Source organism: Strix uralensis, chromosome 4 (assembly GCF_047716275.1).
Source record: "Strix uralensis isolate ZFMK-TIS-50842 chromosome 4, bStrUra1, whole genome shotgun sequence".
Taxonomy (NCBI): Eukaryota; Metazoa; Chordata; class Aves; order Strigiformes; family Strigidae; genus Strix; species Strix uralensis.
This window is the reverse complement of record NC_133975.1, coordinates 73,941,910-73,959,651: the sequence shown is the minus strand read 5'-3', so window position 1 is coordinate 73,959,651 and position 17,742 is coordinate 73,941,910. Positions and strand designations below refer to the sequence as shown.

General features: G+C 41.6%; 1 protein-coding gene across 16 annotated transcripts in view; it reads right to left on the bottom strand.

Annotated features, from left to right (window-relative positions):
- JADE1 (jade family PHD finger 1) overlaps positions 1 to 17,742 on the bottom strand; it is a 60,053-nt gene that overhangs the window by 16,019 nt on the left and 26,292 nt on the right. For 13 of the 16 annotated variants that reach the window (XM_074867300.1, XM_074867290.1, XM_074867292.1 and 10 more), the window contains exons 3-5: positions 9,067 to 9,149; positions 5,407 to 5,564; positions 1,514 to 1,701 (exon numbers count right to left, since the gene is read on the bottom strand). In XM_074867300.1, coding sequence (XP_074723401.1) covers positions 1,514 to 1,701; positions 5,407 to 5,564; positions 9,067 to 9,149 — 429 coding nt within the window. Of the gene's footprint in view, positions 1 to 1,513; positions 1,702 to 2,299; positions 2,364 to 5,406; positions 5,565 to 9,066; positions 9,150 to 10,222; positions 10,346 to 17,742 lie in introns of those variants that run through there. The other 3 variants (XM_074867307.1, XM_074867306.1, XM_074867304.1) reach the window with 3 other exon arrangements.

Below are 17,742 nucleotides of genomic sequence, written 5' to 3'. Positions count from 1 at the left end.
TTATAAAAAACCCTTAGAGCTATGTCACTGACTGTGCATTTATAAGGGTAAAAAAAGGGAATCAAGAGGCTGAGGCTTCAGTTCAAATGTTTACATTTGTTCTTTTAAAGACAGAATATACATTTTCAGTACCTGAAGCACTCCAACAGGTATCAAAGAAAACACAGGAATTCACAGCTGCAGGGACACCATAAAGGAAGCGCTGCAACTGCAGATCAGGAAACATTTCAAATGCCCCTTAATAGTATCTGCAGAGTGCAGTGTCTGACAGAGCACCCAGGTATGTGTTTCAAGGCCCACGATGTCCTGCCTGGTACCGGCAGGAGCACTGCCGTCCCTCTCCGGACAGCGCAACTCAGTGGGTAAAGATTTAGAGCAGACGAACTACTAGAAACTACACCAAAACACAACACTGAAGATCAGATCTGTCCAATTCCAGCTGTTCAGTGTTTCATGTGCAATGTCTATTTTTGAAGGTTCTGTTGGTGTAGCAGAATGGCTACCACAGGGCTTCACACACAGGTACAGATCTGCACAAGGAGGAGCCCCTCTCGTGTGCATGTCCCCACTAACGCTACTCGCCCCCCAGTGTAGCACTGTGGTAGCCCTCCTCTGCTTTTGGCAAAAGACAGACATAGGGGATTATCTACACTGAATAGATGAATATCACTTACAAGTCATAAAAAGTATTTTTAAGTTTTCTTTGAAGAAACCTAAGGGGACTTGCTGCCGCTGTTTCCCTGAAGGTAACTGGAAAGGTAACCTAAACTCTCAAATTGTGAACTCTTTTGAAATCATCTAAGCCCAACACTAAACCTGAGCAGGCCTGACTTGAGAGCTGGAAAAAAGGCTTGGGTAACAGACCAAGTCAAGGCTGGGTCATCCGTTTCCTCCATATGGGGGTTAAAAAGGAGAAACTTTTAAATATAAGTGGTGAGACTGTGGTTTGCCAGGTCTTGAGCCATGCCATGTATGGGCTACAGCCAGGTAAAACCCTTATGGCTAAACTGTAACCCAAAGCAGGGAACTGCCACAATGTTAAAACAAAAATCAAACAGTGTTCACCAACATGTCCAAACCTCTTCCACCTGGCACAGCATCTTCTCCCCTACCTAAACAATGTGGTAGAAGTTCTGTGCTGACTTACATCCTCTTCAATTCCACTGAAATCTTCTCCTGAAGCACACACCTTACCAAAGAAACGTTTCTGTTCCTGCCTTGCTCCCCCGCCCCTTCCCACCCACAAGCCATCCTGTGGAGAAGGGAACAGTTGCTCCCCTTGTGACAGCTCCTCTTCCTGCTTCGGAACTGCAGCACACAGTCACAGTAAGCTTTGGGAGGTTCCTCCAATAAATCACTGCAGGAATTCCTTACTCATTCCCTGTTCGTATGATTACTCTCTCTTCATATCTCTACCATCTCTTCCCACTGCTGCCCTCTCTAGAATTCTTAAGATTGGCAGCTTTAAAAAAAAAAAAAAAAGGCAACAAAACCACAAGCACTCATTACTCACCCATTTCTTTGAATTCTTCGTTGGCAAGCTGCAACCATGCTACGTCCACATCATTGAGATCGTAGCGACACACGCTGTCTGCTAAGGTTCGAATGTCAACATAGCCCAGCTCTGGAGGCTCCGAACCTGACGAAACAATATACTTCCTGGGACGCGTGAACGTGACAGCTTTCGTCTCAGACACAATCCTAAAACAAACAGACAAGCAGACGTCAGGCATGCTGGCTTGCTGAGAGACTTGTTTCTAGAGAATTCAAAATGCCTCATTCTAAGTGACTAACAATCATCCACAACCACCTAACCATCTAGGCAATCATCCTGCACCAGAGATGGGAAGAGAAAACAGTACAGTGCACTTCCGTAATGGATTGGCGGTATTGTAAGGAATTAATTGGGGTTATCTAGAAACCCAATTCATTACCAGAATTCTTAATAAAATTAAAAGATTAAAGGCCAGAGCTATGCTTACTCTTACCTGAAACTCACACTTGTTTAAAGCTAGAGTAGGAACACTGTATTTATGTACTGATGGCTGCCATATACACAGATGTTAAACTCTGTTTTAAGACTTTTTTAAAAATCGTTGTTTAATTTCAATACCAAGATCAAGAAAATTCAAGAAAAAAAGTAGTATTTCCTGCTCCATTTGAAGTTTACTTTCTTACAGTATGTTACTTCCAAATTTTTTTTGTATGGGTGTGTAGCTACAGAATTGCTATCTCTGTGAAATTCAGAAGACCTTTCCACAGAGAATCAGTAACTTGTACTAGCTTCACCTTCACTTACCCAGCAGATCCAAGCTCTGGCATCCTGGGTCTGCATTTCCTCTTTCACAGTCACTCATGTCATGCTGGGCCAAGCACAAATACTAATCAGCTGCTGCTGAAACTACCTTCTCTCAGGTTTTGAAGGCTTCAGCTGGCCAACAACCAACTATTTAGCTGCAAGCCAACTGAAATTTTGTTCAACCACAAGCACTGGTTCAGGAAACAGTAAAGTACCTACAGCACGTACTTGTTCTAGGTCAGATTCCTGCAATGCCCTAAGTTTGCAAAGCCAGGAGCTGGGGGCAAAACCGCCCCATTCACAACAGACAGCTGTCATTCTACCAGCAAGCTGGTGACTTGCCTCCAAACAGCAAGATACCTCTGGCAGTCCACCTGCAGCACGTTTCTCTCAGCAGAGGACACTGCACCTCCTCTTAGTGAACTGCGCACACTGAAATTCAGTTTGGATGAAACCCACTTCACGATGTAACGTTGATACCTCAGGAGCGACAGGCCACGCTGCCAAATGACTGCCTCCTGCAGCACTAGTGCTGATGACTTTTTTCTGCTCTAGTGCTACAAGGGAGCAGATAGCACCACTCCATGTAGACACAACTTTCTGCTGGGAATAGCTGAAGCTCCACAACAAGCAGGACATCCTCCACACTATTTTGCCCTCATCTGAGCTCTAGCATATTAATTCCTCCTACCAGAAGACCCTGGCCTGTCTCTACTGTATCTGATCTCAGAACTCAGAACTACCTATTTCAGCCTCCTGCACAGCCCTAAACCCTCCCCTCATCTAGCTTATTTCGACAACAGTCTGAGAAATGGTGGGCAAGAGACAAATGCTGAACTTGGGGCTTCTGAGGTGCAGGAGGTGACTGAGGAAGAATATGAATCGGAATGACCCTGCCAGGCTAACCGTACTGCCCAAACTGTTCTGGGTCACACTGCACAGTATTAAAATATTACAGACTACTACATCTCACAGAGAATTTACTTTCAAATGGGCACTGCTCTCTGAATCTTCTGTACCATAAACTCCTTCCCCAGTACCTCTCCATGCAGAAGTCATCATCTCTGAGTAGCACCCTGTACATGCTGTTTAAATACCACTGTAGTGGCACAGAAGGAGTAAGCACAGATAGTTTGGCTTCAGAACAAATTACCTTCATCTATTTATTTTTATGAGAGAAAGAAGTTAAAAAAAGCAACATTTACTACATACCAAAAACCACATCCAACTGAATTATCTATCTGACTGCATGCTTGCATTGAATCACCACACAGACTTGCTTGCTCCACCCCTCCGGACCTACTCTTGCTGCCCTGACCAGTCGCTACAAGGCCAAAACCTTCTATTCCTATTATGTACCTCATTAGCATCAGCTATCCGTACTGTATTTTTCTTCTGTTCTACACCAGCTACTATTTGTCTATTGCTGATTCCATTTGCAGAACACCTCCCTCCCCTCCCAAAGCCAGGCACAACAGTTCCAGCACTCTAGCACCACCACAGCTGAGCTCTCCAAGTGTTTTGTGAGGGGGCAAACAGGGTAATAATCAGGCATCAGAGGGCCACTCTGACCAGCAGGTGCTCACCAGTTGGACCATACAAGACAGCTCAGCAACTGAAGAAGAGTGGTGCCTTCTGGGCTGATACCTACAGCTGTGGGCACCTTCTTTCTCTAACTCCTTTTATGTCTTAAATTTGGAGTCACATCCCTGTTGGCCATTGGCAGAGAAAAGCTCTCTAAGTGAGCACCTGGAGCTGATATAGCCACCAAACCACCTCCCTGAAAGACACGAGGTGGGGATCCCCTGGAAGGTCTCCCTCTGCTAAAGTCCACAGGTCTCCTGGCCCTCCTGCAGCCTTGGGAGATGCTTGAAAGAGAAAGCAGTGGGGAGAAGACAGTATGTGCACACATGTATGACGTGTGCGCATTTATGCAGGGACTGGGTGAGGTCAGTGTGGAGCAGGCTACAAGCACTGCAGGGAAACAGTACATCCCATGTTCTAAACTGCACAGCAGAGAGGAAAATGCCAAGTTCTCCTTGGAGCTCCAGATCCAATCCTTCAGAAGGAGAGGGAAGGGAAGGGTCTACCTGATGTGCAGGTAAGTTCCTCATTGTACAGACCTAGTAGGGCTGTACAGTGGTCTGCAGGCTGCTGCACAGCACACACAAAGGGCTAACAAACATTCCTGTAGTCCCCTACTCCAAGGTGAAAGCTGGCAGATGCAGACCTAACAGAAGCAGTATAGCACCACCCAGAATTTTTTGCTATGTATCAGAGATTGGGCTGTTTTGGCCCCACCGGCACTGGTGGGTCATTTTGTAACACCTTATGAGCCAGCCTGGACTTACACAAAGAGATCTAGTATGATTAAATGGCAATAATCCTTCTTCTTCCAACTTTCTCCAACTCCAGTCCCAACTAAGCATAAAATAGATAGATGGGCTGCAGCACGCTCCTGCCCTTACAACTGTACTGTTTAATCTCAAACAAAAAACAGTAAGCGTAACAAACAAGGTAAGGAAAATAAGGGTTTCTTGGATAAGAGCTAGAAAATCTCACATTAATTTACTTCGTTACATGCACATCTGGATGGTTCTTAAAACAGCTGAATTGTTGTACAACAAACAATTTCCTAAGTTAGTAAATGAAAACACCAAAAAAATAACCAAAATAAATGAAACCAAAATAAATGCTGTATTTTCTCTAGCCCTTAAATCTGGCTTGTCTAACTGTTCCTTGAAAGGAACCTATGGCTTGGAACTAAGCACAAGAAACAGCAGACAAGGGCTCTCCCAGCAACGCTGAGTGAGGTCAAGTCTGGGCTTAAAAATAGAAGCTATTTTTAAGGTTCTGTCATCACACTCCACCCTAATGTAATGCCAAAAATGATTCTCTGACATTCATATTTCAACACACAGTCAGAACAGGCCTGACTCTTGACCGCTCCGACCATTCAAAAAGCAAGGCAGGTTGCTCTTTGCCTCTGAGAACCAAGACCTTTCTAGCTAGTCACTGTGGAATAAAGCTCAAGAAGCCAAGGCAACGTAGACATAAGCTGCTAGCATAAACGTATGTGCATTTGTTTGCATTCCTCCAAACTATACCTGGCTACGGGTTCGGGGATGGTCCCTGGGCTAACTGGCACCTGAACTCCCTTTTCCCACTCCTGCCTCCAGGGGTCTGCCAGCACATAGTATTCATCAGGGTTCAGCTGGAAGGAGTCATGTAACTTCATGGCAGTGATCAGGTCCGTTCTGAACACCTGCAAAGAGAGTGACCAAGAGAGAAAAATAGAGACACTGACATTTGATATTTACACTCTATGATTCACAGCTTCAGGGTAACCATGGAGCACAGTGAGTAACAAGGTCACTGTATCAACAGCGAACTAACCCAGCCCACTGCAGGACACAAGTTTAGCTTCATCACAGGCAAAGTGGTGGCTGAAGGTTCAAATACTGATAAAATGACTTCCAGCTAACTCCACTACCAGTTCTGGCGCTCCCCCTGCACTGGAGACATGATGCTAAAAGGTGCTGTCCGCTTTTACCTCCATTTTGGCTGCAATAAAAGCTGCAGAAACTTTGAGTCTTAAAACAGCAGCACAATGAAGACTCATTTTTGCTACAAGGTTTTTCGGGGTTTAAATATTGGAGCTCTGACTAATCCAAAGACATTCTAGAAATTCCCTGTGGTAGAAATCAAGGCGTGACTCTACCATGACCAGCCACAAGAGGAAATTCTAAGGAGATGATTCTTTGTGCAAGTATTTAAAATAATAACCCAAAAGATCAAATAAAATAAGACCCAAACTGGAATTCTGGTGGCAGTTCCCTGTTCAGCACAGGTGCTTGTCATTCGATCAGCTACAGACACCTCTGCATTATACCTGTAATTTTACTTTTCCTTTGCAAAGGCATCCACCTCTAAAACGAGCAGGATGTTTGGCACCTTTTGGGTTAGCAGCCATAAACAAGCAGCGATGCTGTCTTCAACAAGCCATAGAATGAAATAAAAAGGGATTCACTCTTGTAGGGGGCATGTTGCGGTACTGTTGTGGCAGCTTCAGCCTGGTTGGCCGCTGCCTGTGAGCACCGCAGAGAGCAAAGGGTGCTATGCTATCGCAGGTATCAGAACTACACGCCTGCACTTGTTTACTCGTCTTCCAGCTCTCCCCACCCTGCTCTCCCTGTAAGGCAAGGCAGCTGTAGACTACAGCAACTGCTCTCAGTGCTCCACACCTCCACAACCACAAATTTTTAACTATTCAATGCCACGTTCAAAGGAAAGGGTTAAAAAGCAACCAGGTGACAGAAGATAAGCACTACCAGGACAAGGAGATGATCAGCAACATCTTAAGAAAAGTTGCCCTGCAGATTTCTCAGTCTGTGGTGGACAGAGTCAGCGTCCACCCAGCTCCACGCTGCACAGTTACAAAGGAAAAGACAGATTATCCGGGCAGTGCTCCTGGAGTCCTGACTGGGCTGCCGAGGGGGCAACATGACACAACCTCCCAGGCCCAAACCAAAGGCCACACTGGTTCACATTAGCTCCAGCCAACTGTTGCACGTGGCTGAGAAAGAACCAGATCTATAGAGAGTGCTAATGAGGCAGGCCTCCCCAGGACAGCAACTTCTGTCCTACGCTATTCACACCTGACATCTCAATAGATTCCCTGAGATTTTTGGGAAGTATTTTAGGGAAACAGTGAACCCGATGGTTAATTATACTTCTGAGAGCATTACCAAATGTGATTTGCCTTACCACACTGCACATCTTGAAACCTCTTCTACCTCCCAACGCACACATATTACCCCACTTCTGTCTCAGTATGTTTCCATTCCCACTCTAGTTTTGTCATAAAAATAGCATAAAATCATGACATTTTTCTTAACACTTGTCTTGACATATTCAGAAAAACTGCCAACATTAAAAAATAAAGAATAATATTACCATATGAAGGAAAGGGTGAACGCAGGTAATGAAATATAATTAAATGTTTTAAACAATCCAATTACCAGTCCTGTGAGGCTCCAATCAAGAAATGAAAAATAAGCCACAAAGTAAACTGTCTCACAAAACAAACAAGCACAGCTGGCCAGGGGATTATGCACTTCTAAGTGATTTGAATTAAAGCAATCAAATGTCAACTGAAAAGAAGACTAAAGACTAAAAATATAAAATGGGACACAAAACTTGCTGAATCTGAGAGCCAAAGTAACTCAGGCTCTCAGATAAATTTGCCGCAAAACTCCCTCAGAAGCAAAGCTAATGCAGCACCTGACATCCAAAAAACTCCTTCCCAGGCCAGTGGCCCTGTGACACCATTCTTTCTGCTCTAATTTCTGATGCAATCAGACTGCCCGGAGCAAAGCGGAGCTCACAGTAGTACTGGCTCTCAGAAGCACTGAACACTTCAAAGCTGAAGGGTGAAACCCTGGACACGCTGAAGTCAATGGGAATTTTGCCACCAACTTCAATGAGACCAGGATTTCACCCGGGGAGTTCAGCAAGTGTCGCTTTTCTGCCAGCACACTTATCATCAGAATAGCGTGCTGTGGCAAGCAGAGACAATGCAAATGGAGGGAGGGAGGGAGAGAGGGAAAAGGCTGTGGAACAGAGCTGAAGGGAAGTATGTGAGAAGTCCATCCAGGCTGAGAAAACAAGAGAGAACAGCACAAAACTGCAAAGATTCTGAAAACAAATGCAAGGAAAGGGGAGAGGACAAAAAAGCACACAAGAAACAACAGCAAGATTCATAATTATCTCAGATTATTTCTTGATAGCCTCTCATGAGGTAGTTCTCAAAACTGGGTCTAAGGGGCTACTTCTAAGGGATGTACAAAAAACAACTAAGGAAAGCAAGCCTGCCACCAGCAAGAATAAATTCTGCAGAGGCCTCCGCATTCACCAAAAAAAAAAGGTCTTTAACAGCCAACAATCAAAAAAGGAGATTGGAAACCATCAGTACTAGGTGTAGTTCACACTGAACAATGAATGGGATTCTTCTTGTGAAAACTCTTCTCTGGGACTTAGGTATACTGTCATTAATAAAGCATGTTTTTTCTCAACATCAATCACTCACTAGTGCATCATTTCAAAATACATGTACTGGGCAAGTACATTAAATGAAGAAATTCCATCTCCCAAAGCTAATGCTTTCTTTGCAGCCTCTACAAAGTCTGCAGTGTAGTATTTGCCTGAAGATAGGGAGATTCAGCACAAGTATTTCCAAAGAACTGGATTGCATTTATGTGTTACTAACAGTTGATCCATCCTGGAAAGTTCAAAGATTTGTATCTCCTTTGACAGGATTTCCTCAAAGCACTATGCAAGACAGAACTGTCAGGAAGCAGATTTCTACTTTGACAAGCACTTTAACAAAGATCACATACCAAGACCCAATACCAACTATGAAATAAATGCACCTAATGTAAATTTTCACTGTTCACAGATCAAGCTACAAATAAACCCTGATGCCTAAAATACTAGAAGAAAGACTCTGCAGCTTTGTTGAATGGGTGTCAGACTATAACGAAATTCACAGATAGAAACTGGTGCTGGCAGTGGCTGTGCCAACAGCTGAACTCCCTAATCTCCTGGGAAAAAAAAAAAAAGGGGGGGGGGGGGGGGCAGGTGCCAGATAAAATGTAGCAAAAAGAAAAGAAAATGTACACCAGAAGAAATGTATCCATTATCAGAACACATATACATGTGTTGTACTTGACAGATATAACAAAATGCAAATCAAATTCCAGAAATACCTCAGAAGGTTTTCGATCTTCATGTCTGGAACACGAAGTCCTCCGATGTCGAGATCTGGAATGCTGGGACCAGGTGGACAGACCTAGGACACAGAAATGATCATTTGCTGACACTGCTGCCATCTATCAATAAAAGCCTTTGCTCTCTCCGCACACCCAAGAAGGCCAATTGACTTCAGTGAGACTACACGAGCAATGCAAGCCAGAGTCAGGCTTCCATGACAAACCTCCAAAAGAGTCTTTCAAAATGAACCAGAAAATAAAAGTTACTCGGTCATAAACTTCTGGAATCACTCTTCTGGTTTTCTTTTGTTTACCATTTTCTACCGACACATGCATGTACTGGCTGCACTGCACTTATCAGCCTTCCACCCAGCATCTGAAGAAAGCTACCTCATAACATGCTTCCCCCTGAGCATCAACAAACCACTTTCTGCAGATTAATAACTGACCAGGAGGTCTGCTGATAGCCTGAGATGTACTCTTTGAAGCTAATGTATTGATGTCCTAAATATCTCTCTTGGTTACCCAATTTTTATCAGAGCCAGCCTTCTCAAAATGAAGCACACTGCCATGCACACACAGTGGAGTCCACAAAACAAGCTGACGTGTCTTCTCCTGAGCAAATCTCTCAGTGTGGTTGTACAATTTTTGTCTGTATAATTATTCATTATATCCAAACAAATTATACCTTTTTGCCTTGAATCCTTTTGAGAGAGTCTGTGTCAGCTTTCAGAAATATTGTAACAAAAGAAAAGGAAAAAAGAGAAAGAACCTAGACTCCAATGCCAAGGTAGTGCTTTGACACCAGAGTATGGTATACCTGTACAAATCAACTAATTTTAATTCACTAAGATTTAAAGGTACAGCGGGTATTTTCCCCTGCCAACTACAAAGCAGTAATGAAAAAAAAGCTAATAAATCCTTATGGATCAGAGAGATGAAGGACTTGTAATGTCTGTATGATAGGGAAGCCAGGACCTACATGTTGAACTCTGAAGGATGAACACAGATTTTGCAACTCTGGGCATTAATTGTAGACAAATAAAACAGAACCGATGCAAAGGCCTTCCCACACTGCTCATTTCTTCACTGCCTGTGCACATAGATGCTAAGAGTAAGTGTAAGGCTACACAGTCCGGAAGAGCAACATCACCTCACATCATCCTTAGCGCTTAGGGATATGGTGTAGTTGGGAACTGTCAGTGTTAGGTTAATGGTTGGACTGGATGATCTTCAAGGTCTTTTCCAACCTTGATGATTCTGTGATTCATCCAGGAGAAACCTCTTGGGGATCAGAAAGCACTGTTCAAAAACAGATTGCATAGGATGGGATAAGTTCTCTGTTGAAAACCAAAATAATTTTGAAAATGAAATGACTGTCCAAGACTTTCACTGGAAAAATGCAACTGAGCAACAAGTCATCAGAAGAATTAATTATGTTGTAGTTATGCTTTTGTCTTCTCTTTTCAGTTAATAATACATTAAGGAATCTACCCCAATAAAAACCACTTAACTAACAGCAATGAACAACAGACATTACACAGGACTTGCTTAATGGTCAAAATGAAAGGAAGTTACCCAGCAAACTGCTAAAAATCTTACCTTTTGAGGTAATACAGAAAAGATACTGTTAAGCAAATATTAGTGTTTTCATACAAAAGCTGGTGATTTTAAAGGTTTTCAAAAAGTCATGGGCACTTTTCCTAAGCCCCTCTATTTTACAATTAGAATTTTCTATTTCCATGAAGGGGAAGGAAAAAAAAAGGAAAAAAATGACCAACTGCCCTTTAAGGACCAACTGCCATTTACTAATCTGTGTGGAAAGCCAGACCCCCAAGATCATTTAACTAACATTCCATTTAAACGTTCTCTTGAAAACCAAAGAAAAAAGCACAAGCAGTATAAACTTTTTCTGAGGATCCTATCTGCCTGTACTCAAACTCAACCTAAACAAGTCAAAGGGGAATAAGTGTTATCACTCAAAAAGCGTCAGATACATAGCTAAAATTCACGACAGAAAAACAGATTTTTCCTGCAGTAATTATCAACATTTTAACATTCAGACAGATGTGAGTTCTTTAATCAACAGCCTCACTAGAAGACATAGACCACATATATACCCACACAGATTACTATTCAGTTCTTGTGGGTTCTGATATTTTCCATCAGCAACACATTAATATCTGACCAACTAGCTGGCACTGCGGTATTCAGCTAGTTAGACCACAGCACCAGCAAGCCAGACACTTTGAAATTTCTAATTCATCTGTGGATCTGAGTGTTCCATATACTGTTGGACCTGGGGGAAGGAGCCTGCATACAAGATAAGGAATTAAGAACAAGCTGTACTGGCAAAGCGGTGTTTGATTCTGAAATTTCCATGGGAGAAGAGCTGGTGAGTCTGGAGGCTTGGGGAGTTGTTCCCAAGTACTGCATGCATCTGGCAAAATTAGAGCAGTAGCATGTTGTAGTATGATGTACTTCTGGATCTTTACCCATGTGCTTTAATTCAACTCTGATGACAACTTATCATAAACTGAAGGCAAAAGCAGCCCATATGCTTGCTTACTTTTTTAAACATGGGTATTAAAAGATGGATTCCCAGGTCTCTCTCATGCCACAGAGAAGCTACAAAGGTGAGGAGTAAAATAATCCCTACCGTATCTTCCATCTCCATTTCTTTACTGTGTCATCTGCAGATGATACACATCAAAACAGTGTCTTAAATATGTACTTCTATTTCAGACACAGTCTCTGTACACAAGGTTAGACCACTGGATTAATTAACTATTCCATGGAACACGAAAGGTCAACTCTTAGCACCAAAACTACAGAATCTTCATTTTAAATTACTTTTTTAAAGCCCTATATGAAAGCACACTACATAAAATTTCCATGCATAAGGGACAGCTCAAACACAGCCAGCCTTCCTCAGGATATATTATAATTAGTATTTTTTTCCATGCCAACTAACTTCCTACAATGAATAATGGGAGAAATAGTTTCTTACATAGTTCTGTAATAGCTGTTTCCTTGCACATAAAATTGGTGAATACGCAGTGAAAACACACCATGTTTTTAGTAAGTTACTGAAGAGACTGTTGTATTTTTCTTAGCAGTGTAAACTGACTGAATATAATACTAGGAGAAAAAGGTGGAAGAATTTCTCATGGGACTGAGATTTTACTACCCACTAAGATCTGTAACTGTAGCTAACAGATGACCTTTGGTAAGGGCTTCACTTCAATAGGGAAAACATTTACTCACTGAATAAACAAAACCCGACTATAAGGCATGCATTCACAGATTCAAACAACCACCACCACTTAAGACATAAAAGTGCAAGAAATTGAAGGAGCCAGCCAAATGATAGTAAAATATCCAGCCCATAACAGTATTAAATTTAACTACTTTTGAAATCTCAAATAAGAGTTTCAACGATGCTTCCAATAAAGTTAACAGCAAAATACCACTGCCTTCAACAGTGCCAAACCCAGGTCACTGAATTACCCAAAGCTGCTTTCATTAATAAGCAATCCACCCACCCTGAGTATACCAATAAAAGTGCAGGAGGAAAATGAAAGATGTTATTTGTCTTTTAAGCATCCTTTCCATATTTTCATACCTTATCCAGAAGAGGGACCTCACTGTAAGAAAAACTTCACACGCAATTACAGTTAATTCTGTGATTAATGATCTGATTTTTATGTGTAAATACATGAAGTAAGAACCACTCCTGGATTATACGGAAAGAACAATCTACTGTGGTCAAAACAAACACAGGATTCAAAACAGCTCTTCTGTATTATAAAAGCACATGAGCCTAACTGAGTTATTTTAAAAAGGTTCCAGAACTTTTCACCAAAATTATCCTCTTGCATTAAGTATCCAAAATGACTGTATTCATCAACCATTTTCTGAATACTAGCCTTAGTCTCAAATTTAGGATTAGGATCATCGAGACTAGAAACAATTAAAGATCAAGACAAAGAGTTAAAACCAGTTTTGGTTAAATAACAAAAAAAAAAAAAAAAACATATGGGAAGTCTGAATGACTGGGATTTGGAAAATGTAAAACTTTTGTAAGATAACATTATATACCTCATGGGAGAAATGAGTTCTACGGCAGATGGAAAATTAATGAGATGTTAAGAGAGCCCATACTACCAAAAGCCATGTAAGTAACAGTGAATATGAAAAACACACAACTCCAAAGCACAAAGCTAAATAAACGCATCCAAAACATGCATCACTATCATCATTAGACATAAGAGATAAAAGGTGTCTTAAGTGCCCGTCCTGTTACATGACTGTGCAAGTTAAGGATGAACACAGTAGCCTAGTTAGCATCATCACTCCAGGAGACACACCAAGACCATTCTGATTCTTTTATAGTTAGGATCCTTTCAGATGGCCTAAGTGTTCCTATGTTTTAAAAGGTTTTCATTATGAGAAAAATGGGAGAAGGATCATACTCCTACTACGTGCCTCAGTTTTCCCTTTGCATTTATCCACTTAAGAGACAAAAGGCAAAAAGAAATTCCAAACCACTAACGAGGTGTAATTCACAGCAAGAGGCAAAACTCTAACACACTACTGGTGCTGGAAAGGCGATTTCTAAGACCCAGGTAGGAAAACTTTCTGTTCCCCTAGGCTACTACATACACCTTGCACTGTAAATACAGTGTTTTTATAATACCACTATGGGGTGTATAAAACATATACACCTCCTGATAATAAAGGAAAGCAATCAAGGAGTGTGAATTCTTTTTTCGTATTTGTGAAGAACACACACTTCCCAAAAGGAAAAACATAATAAATTTTAACTGTATCAAGTTATGAAATGATCTGTCAAGAACATGTTTTGATTCCAAAAATCCCATCAGAACAGACAATTCCTTGGGACCAATAAAGTAATTCAAGCCCTCGGGGAATTCTACCCCACAACTAATACACTACTCAGCATGAGCAGAAAAGGCTCAGCTATTATGTATCATGCATAAGGCTGCTGTAAAGCCACCTGCAAGGCACCCAGCTGTGTCCCTGGAGAACTACCTGCTGCTGCAGCCTCTGAACACTTCAAAGCCTCAGATCACTGGGTGTCTGAAAGCACTTCTCCCACTGTAAATACACTCCTGCTACACCATTACACCAGGCAGCACAACACAGCAAAACATCCCCGACATGGATGTATGTCTGGCTGTCACTTCTGCTTAACACTGGCATTTCCAGATGCCTATACTGTTCCTCAGCTCACTCTGAGACCAACTAGGTGCTGCTGCCAACACTCTGTCAGAAAGATATGCAGCCTGAAGAGAAAACATAGATGCTCAGTCTCCCCATTTAGTGCCTGGCCCACAACTCTTTTACAGTAAGGCTTCATGTCACTTAGACATAACTCCATGTCTAGACCCAAATTCCAGCACAAAGAAAACAGAAGCAGACTATTCTAAGGGCAGTTTTCCATTATGTTAGGTACAGAAAGGGCTGTCTGTGCAGAAGTCTTCAGGCCTTATCACAGAGAAAGCAGCATGCATGAAAACACAACCTACAACATCGTTTCACATAACCAAATTCTCCTTCTCATGTTTCTCTTGCTGGAGGATTTGCCCATCTATCTTCCCCATCTTTATATAATAGCGTATTATTACACAATCATCTCATTCAAGATCAAAACAGAAAAAGCAACAGCCTTTTATCTCTTGTCAACACCGATCCTACTCAAAATGTAGTGCCATTTGACAACTACCCAATTGCAGCTGCTGAACAATGCATGGATCCATATGATCTCTGCAGTGCTTTACAACAACACTGCACAATTGCTCAGTTATCTGACACACATAATGAACAGTCTTTGCAGCTCCCTGCCACAGCAGTTCAATACAAGTTCCCTCCTATCATCCCTTTTCTCAGTAGCAGACATTTGAGTTTTGTAATCTCAAAGAACACACACATAACCATGCACCGGCACATGTCACTCTTCTAACAGTGAGGAATTCTTAGGCCCCATCTTATTTTTTATCACAAGACCCAAGTGCCACTCTAGCTCCCTAGCCCAAGGCTTCCTGCTGCAGCAATGTTTTACCAGAACAGAATACAAAGTTTTAACACAAGTTTAATACAGGTTATCAAAGTCAATTTGAGCAGCTCCCAAGCTAGCATTCATAGGTTTAGAACATGATGCTGTCAGGCCTTAAAACTCCAGTGGAATTAGGTGCACTCAGTATTAGCAGTCTTGTAAAGAAAAATACGCTTCTCCAAAAACGATGGCAATGATTATGTGATGTCCCTTCCTCAGACACGATACTCTATCAGCCCAGAGAAGTCTTTCAAATCACTCTTCCAAAGTGCTTAAAAGCATAACAACTTCACCAAAAGTCACTCTGCCCCAGTGAGCTTAACCTTCAGGTAAGATACTAGTTACGACCACCCGTCACCACTCCAAATGCCAGAACCCTTTTTGAAAAGCGTAACAGTGACCGCTAAACTTGCCGCTTTGCCCAAATTCTAGCACTGTAACTACATTACATTCTGTCGTTTAATCACCATCACCTGCCAGCCAGTTCAACTGAAGACCGAAAAATGTTCATCATTTTATTTTCATAAAATGCTGCACAGCATTACGCACACTGCTAAGTAATTGCCACATTTCAGGCCAGCAGCGGCTGCAGTTCCGTGGTAAATGACGTACACACCTAAGGTTATGTACTCAGCAACCTTTGTGAAGGCACTCTGGGATCTATCTCAAACACAACAGGAATCCACTGGGATGAAAAGCCCTTTCTAAATCTAAGATCCCCATCATTCAGTCAGAGCCACGGATATTGGCAAAATATGTTTAACTTTAAAATAACATTTGTTTAGCTATGATAGAATAAGGATCCATCTAAATTACAAAACTGTATTCCGTAATCCGTAAGTATTAAACCTTTCATTTCTCGGAACTGGTGTGAAACCTTGTAAATCTTAGAAGTATTTTTCATCTGCCAGTGTCTTCAGTTCTTCTCTCAGACACTCTGTTATGTAGGAGTATGATGAATTGATAACCCCTCCAAGAATAAATGAAGAGGCATCGTGGGAGCAAGTAAAGTGTGAAGAAAATCATGCTCTGAATTCCTCGCTCATGGCAAACAGCGACCAAACTCTCTTTGACATCAAGGAGGACCTGGATCTCACCCAAGCTCCCTACAATACAACTGTCTGAGCTTCAGATCTTGTCTCAAACACAATCTGTTCACGTGTCCAACCAATTTGTGCAAAAGGAATGCCCTGAAGCTATAAATGGAAACTACTCCACTGCACAACTTTATCTCACCAGGAAACAAAGCACATGGAATATTCAGCACAAACCACCTTTGCAAATTTGCAGACCAATGAGGCTAAAAAGTCAGGTCAAACCCTGAGCAAGAAAGATAAAACACCTTCAGTACCTAACATTTAATTAGAGTAAGACCTGCGATCATGAAGAGAAGGAGTTTTGCAATGGAAGAGCAAGCTGAAATACAAAGTAACAAAAATTGCTTAAAAACTATCAAAGCCCTAGCCAGCCATGCAGATAACAAGGATATAATTGAGTTTGAGGTAAACATTGCTGATTTACTTAATACAGGTTTTGAAGAAGATGGCATGCACATCACACGGCTTTTATGATGGGCCTGGCTAATATTAACATGTTATAGTTGGTGTAATACATTATCTGGAAAGGGACAGAAACTAACAAGCTGCCAGATGACAAAAAAAGGATTACTTTGAGGTGCCAATAATCTTAAACCCTTCCCAGAGCCTCTCCCAATACCATTCCTCTGTATTTAGACAAAAGTTCAAAATCCAGAACTATGCCTGCAGCCATTTTTCATTCAATTATATTTCATGGATAACATGTTCAAAAGTGACCTATAATTTCAGAAAATGAAATCTCTGAGAACACACTCGGATATCCAGGGACTAACTGCAGAACTGCTGTGCACAACTTCCACTGACACCTCTTGCTCAGTGCTTCAAATACGCTATTTTGGCCTCATGTCTAAATGAGGATTTAGAACTCTGATTTTAAGGGGACACAGCTCAACAATTTTCAGTAGTTAGGTTGAAGGACATAAACACTTTCTGGGGCTTGAAGTCTGCACTTAGCTGTTGGGAAAGACTCAAGTCAGAGGGCAAAAAAGAAGTGATGAGAAAAGCAAAGATTCTGTCCTTAAGCTGCAAGGCTTTAAAATACTGCAAATAATATAAAACCACCCACACTAAAATATCTTACATGAGTCAGTAAATACATGTATGTACTCTAGGACTGCAGCTATGTTGTTAAGCGTTCTTCTGTTCTGTATTTCACCCCTAAATGAAAACGATTCTCCCTTTTTTCATCTCACAAAAGAGCACCTTCTCCCTCTGAAGAACTACAGACATGCTTGTATCTTCAGTATAATACATCTGCAGTGCTTGGGGTACGAGGTTTGTTCTTCTATCACCTTATGACTACCAAGGAAACTGATTCAGTTCAGTGATCTCATGGAAAACAATCTTTGTATGTTCATTTATTTGTTTAGATAAATTCCATTATTAGTAGCATCACTATTATTATTTTATAAATATTCAGGTTCCTGAGTTCAGTAAAATAAAATCTGTATTTCTTCACACCAAAGTATTTTCCAGGTGGCACTAGTCTACACACTG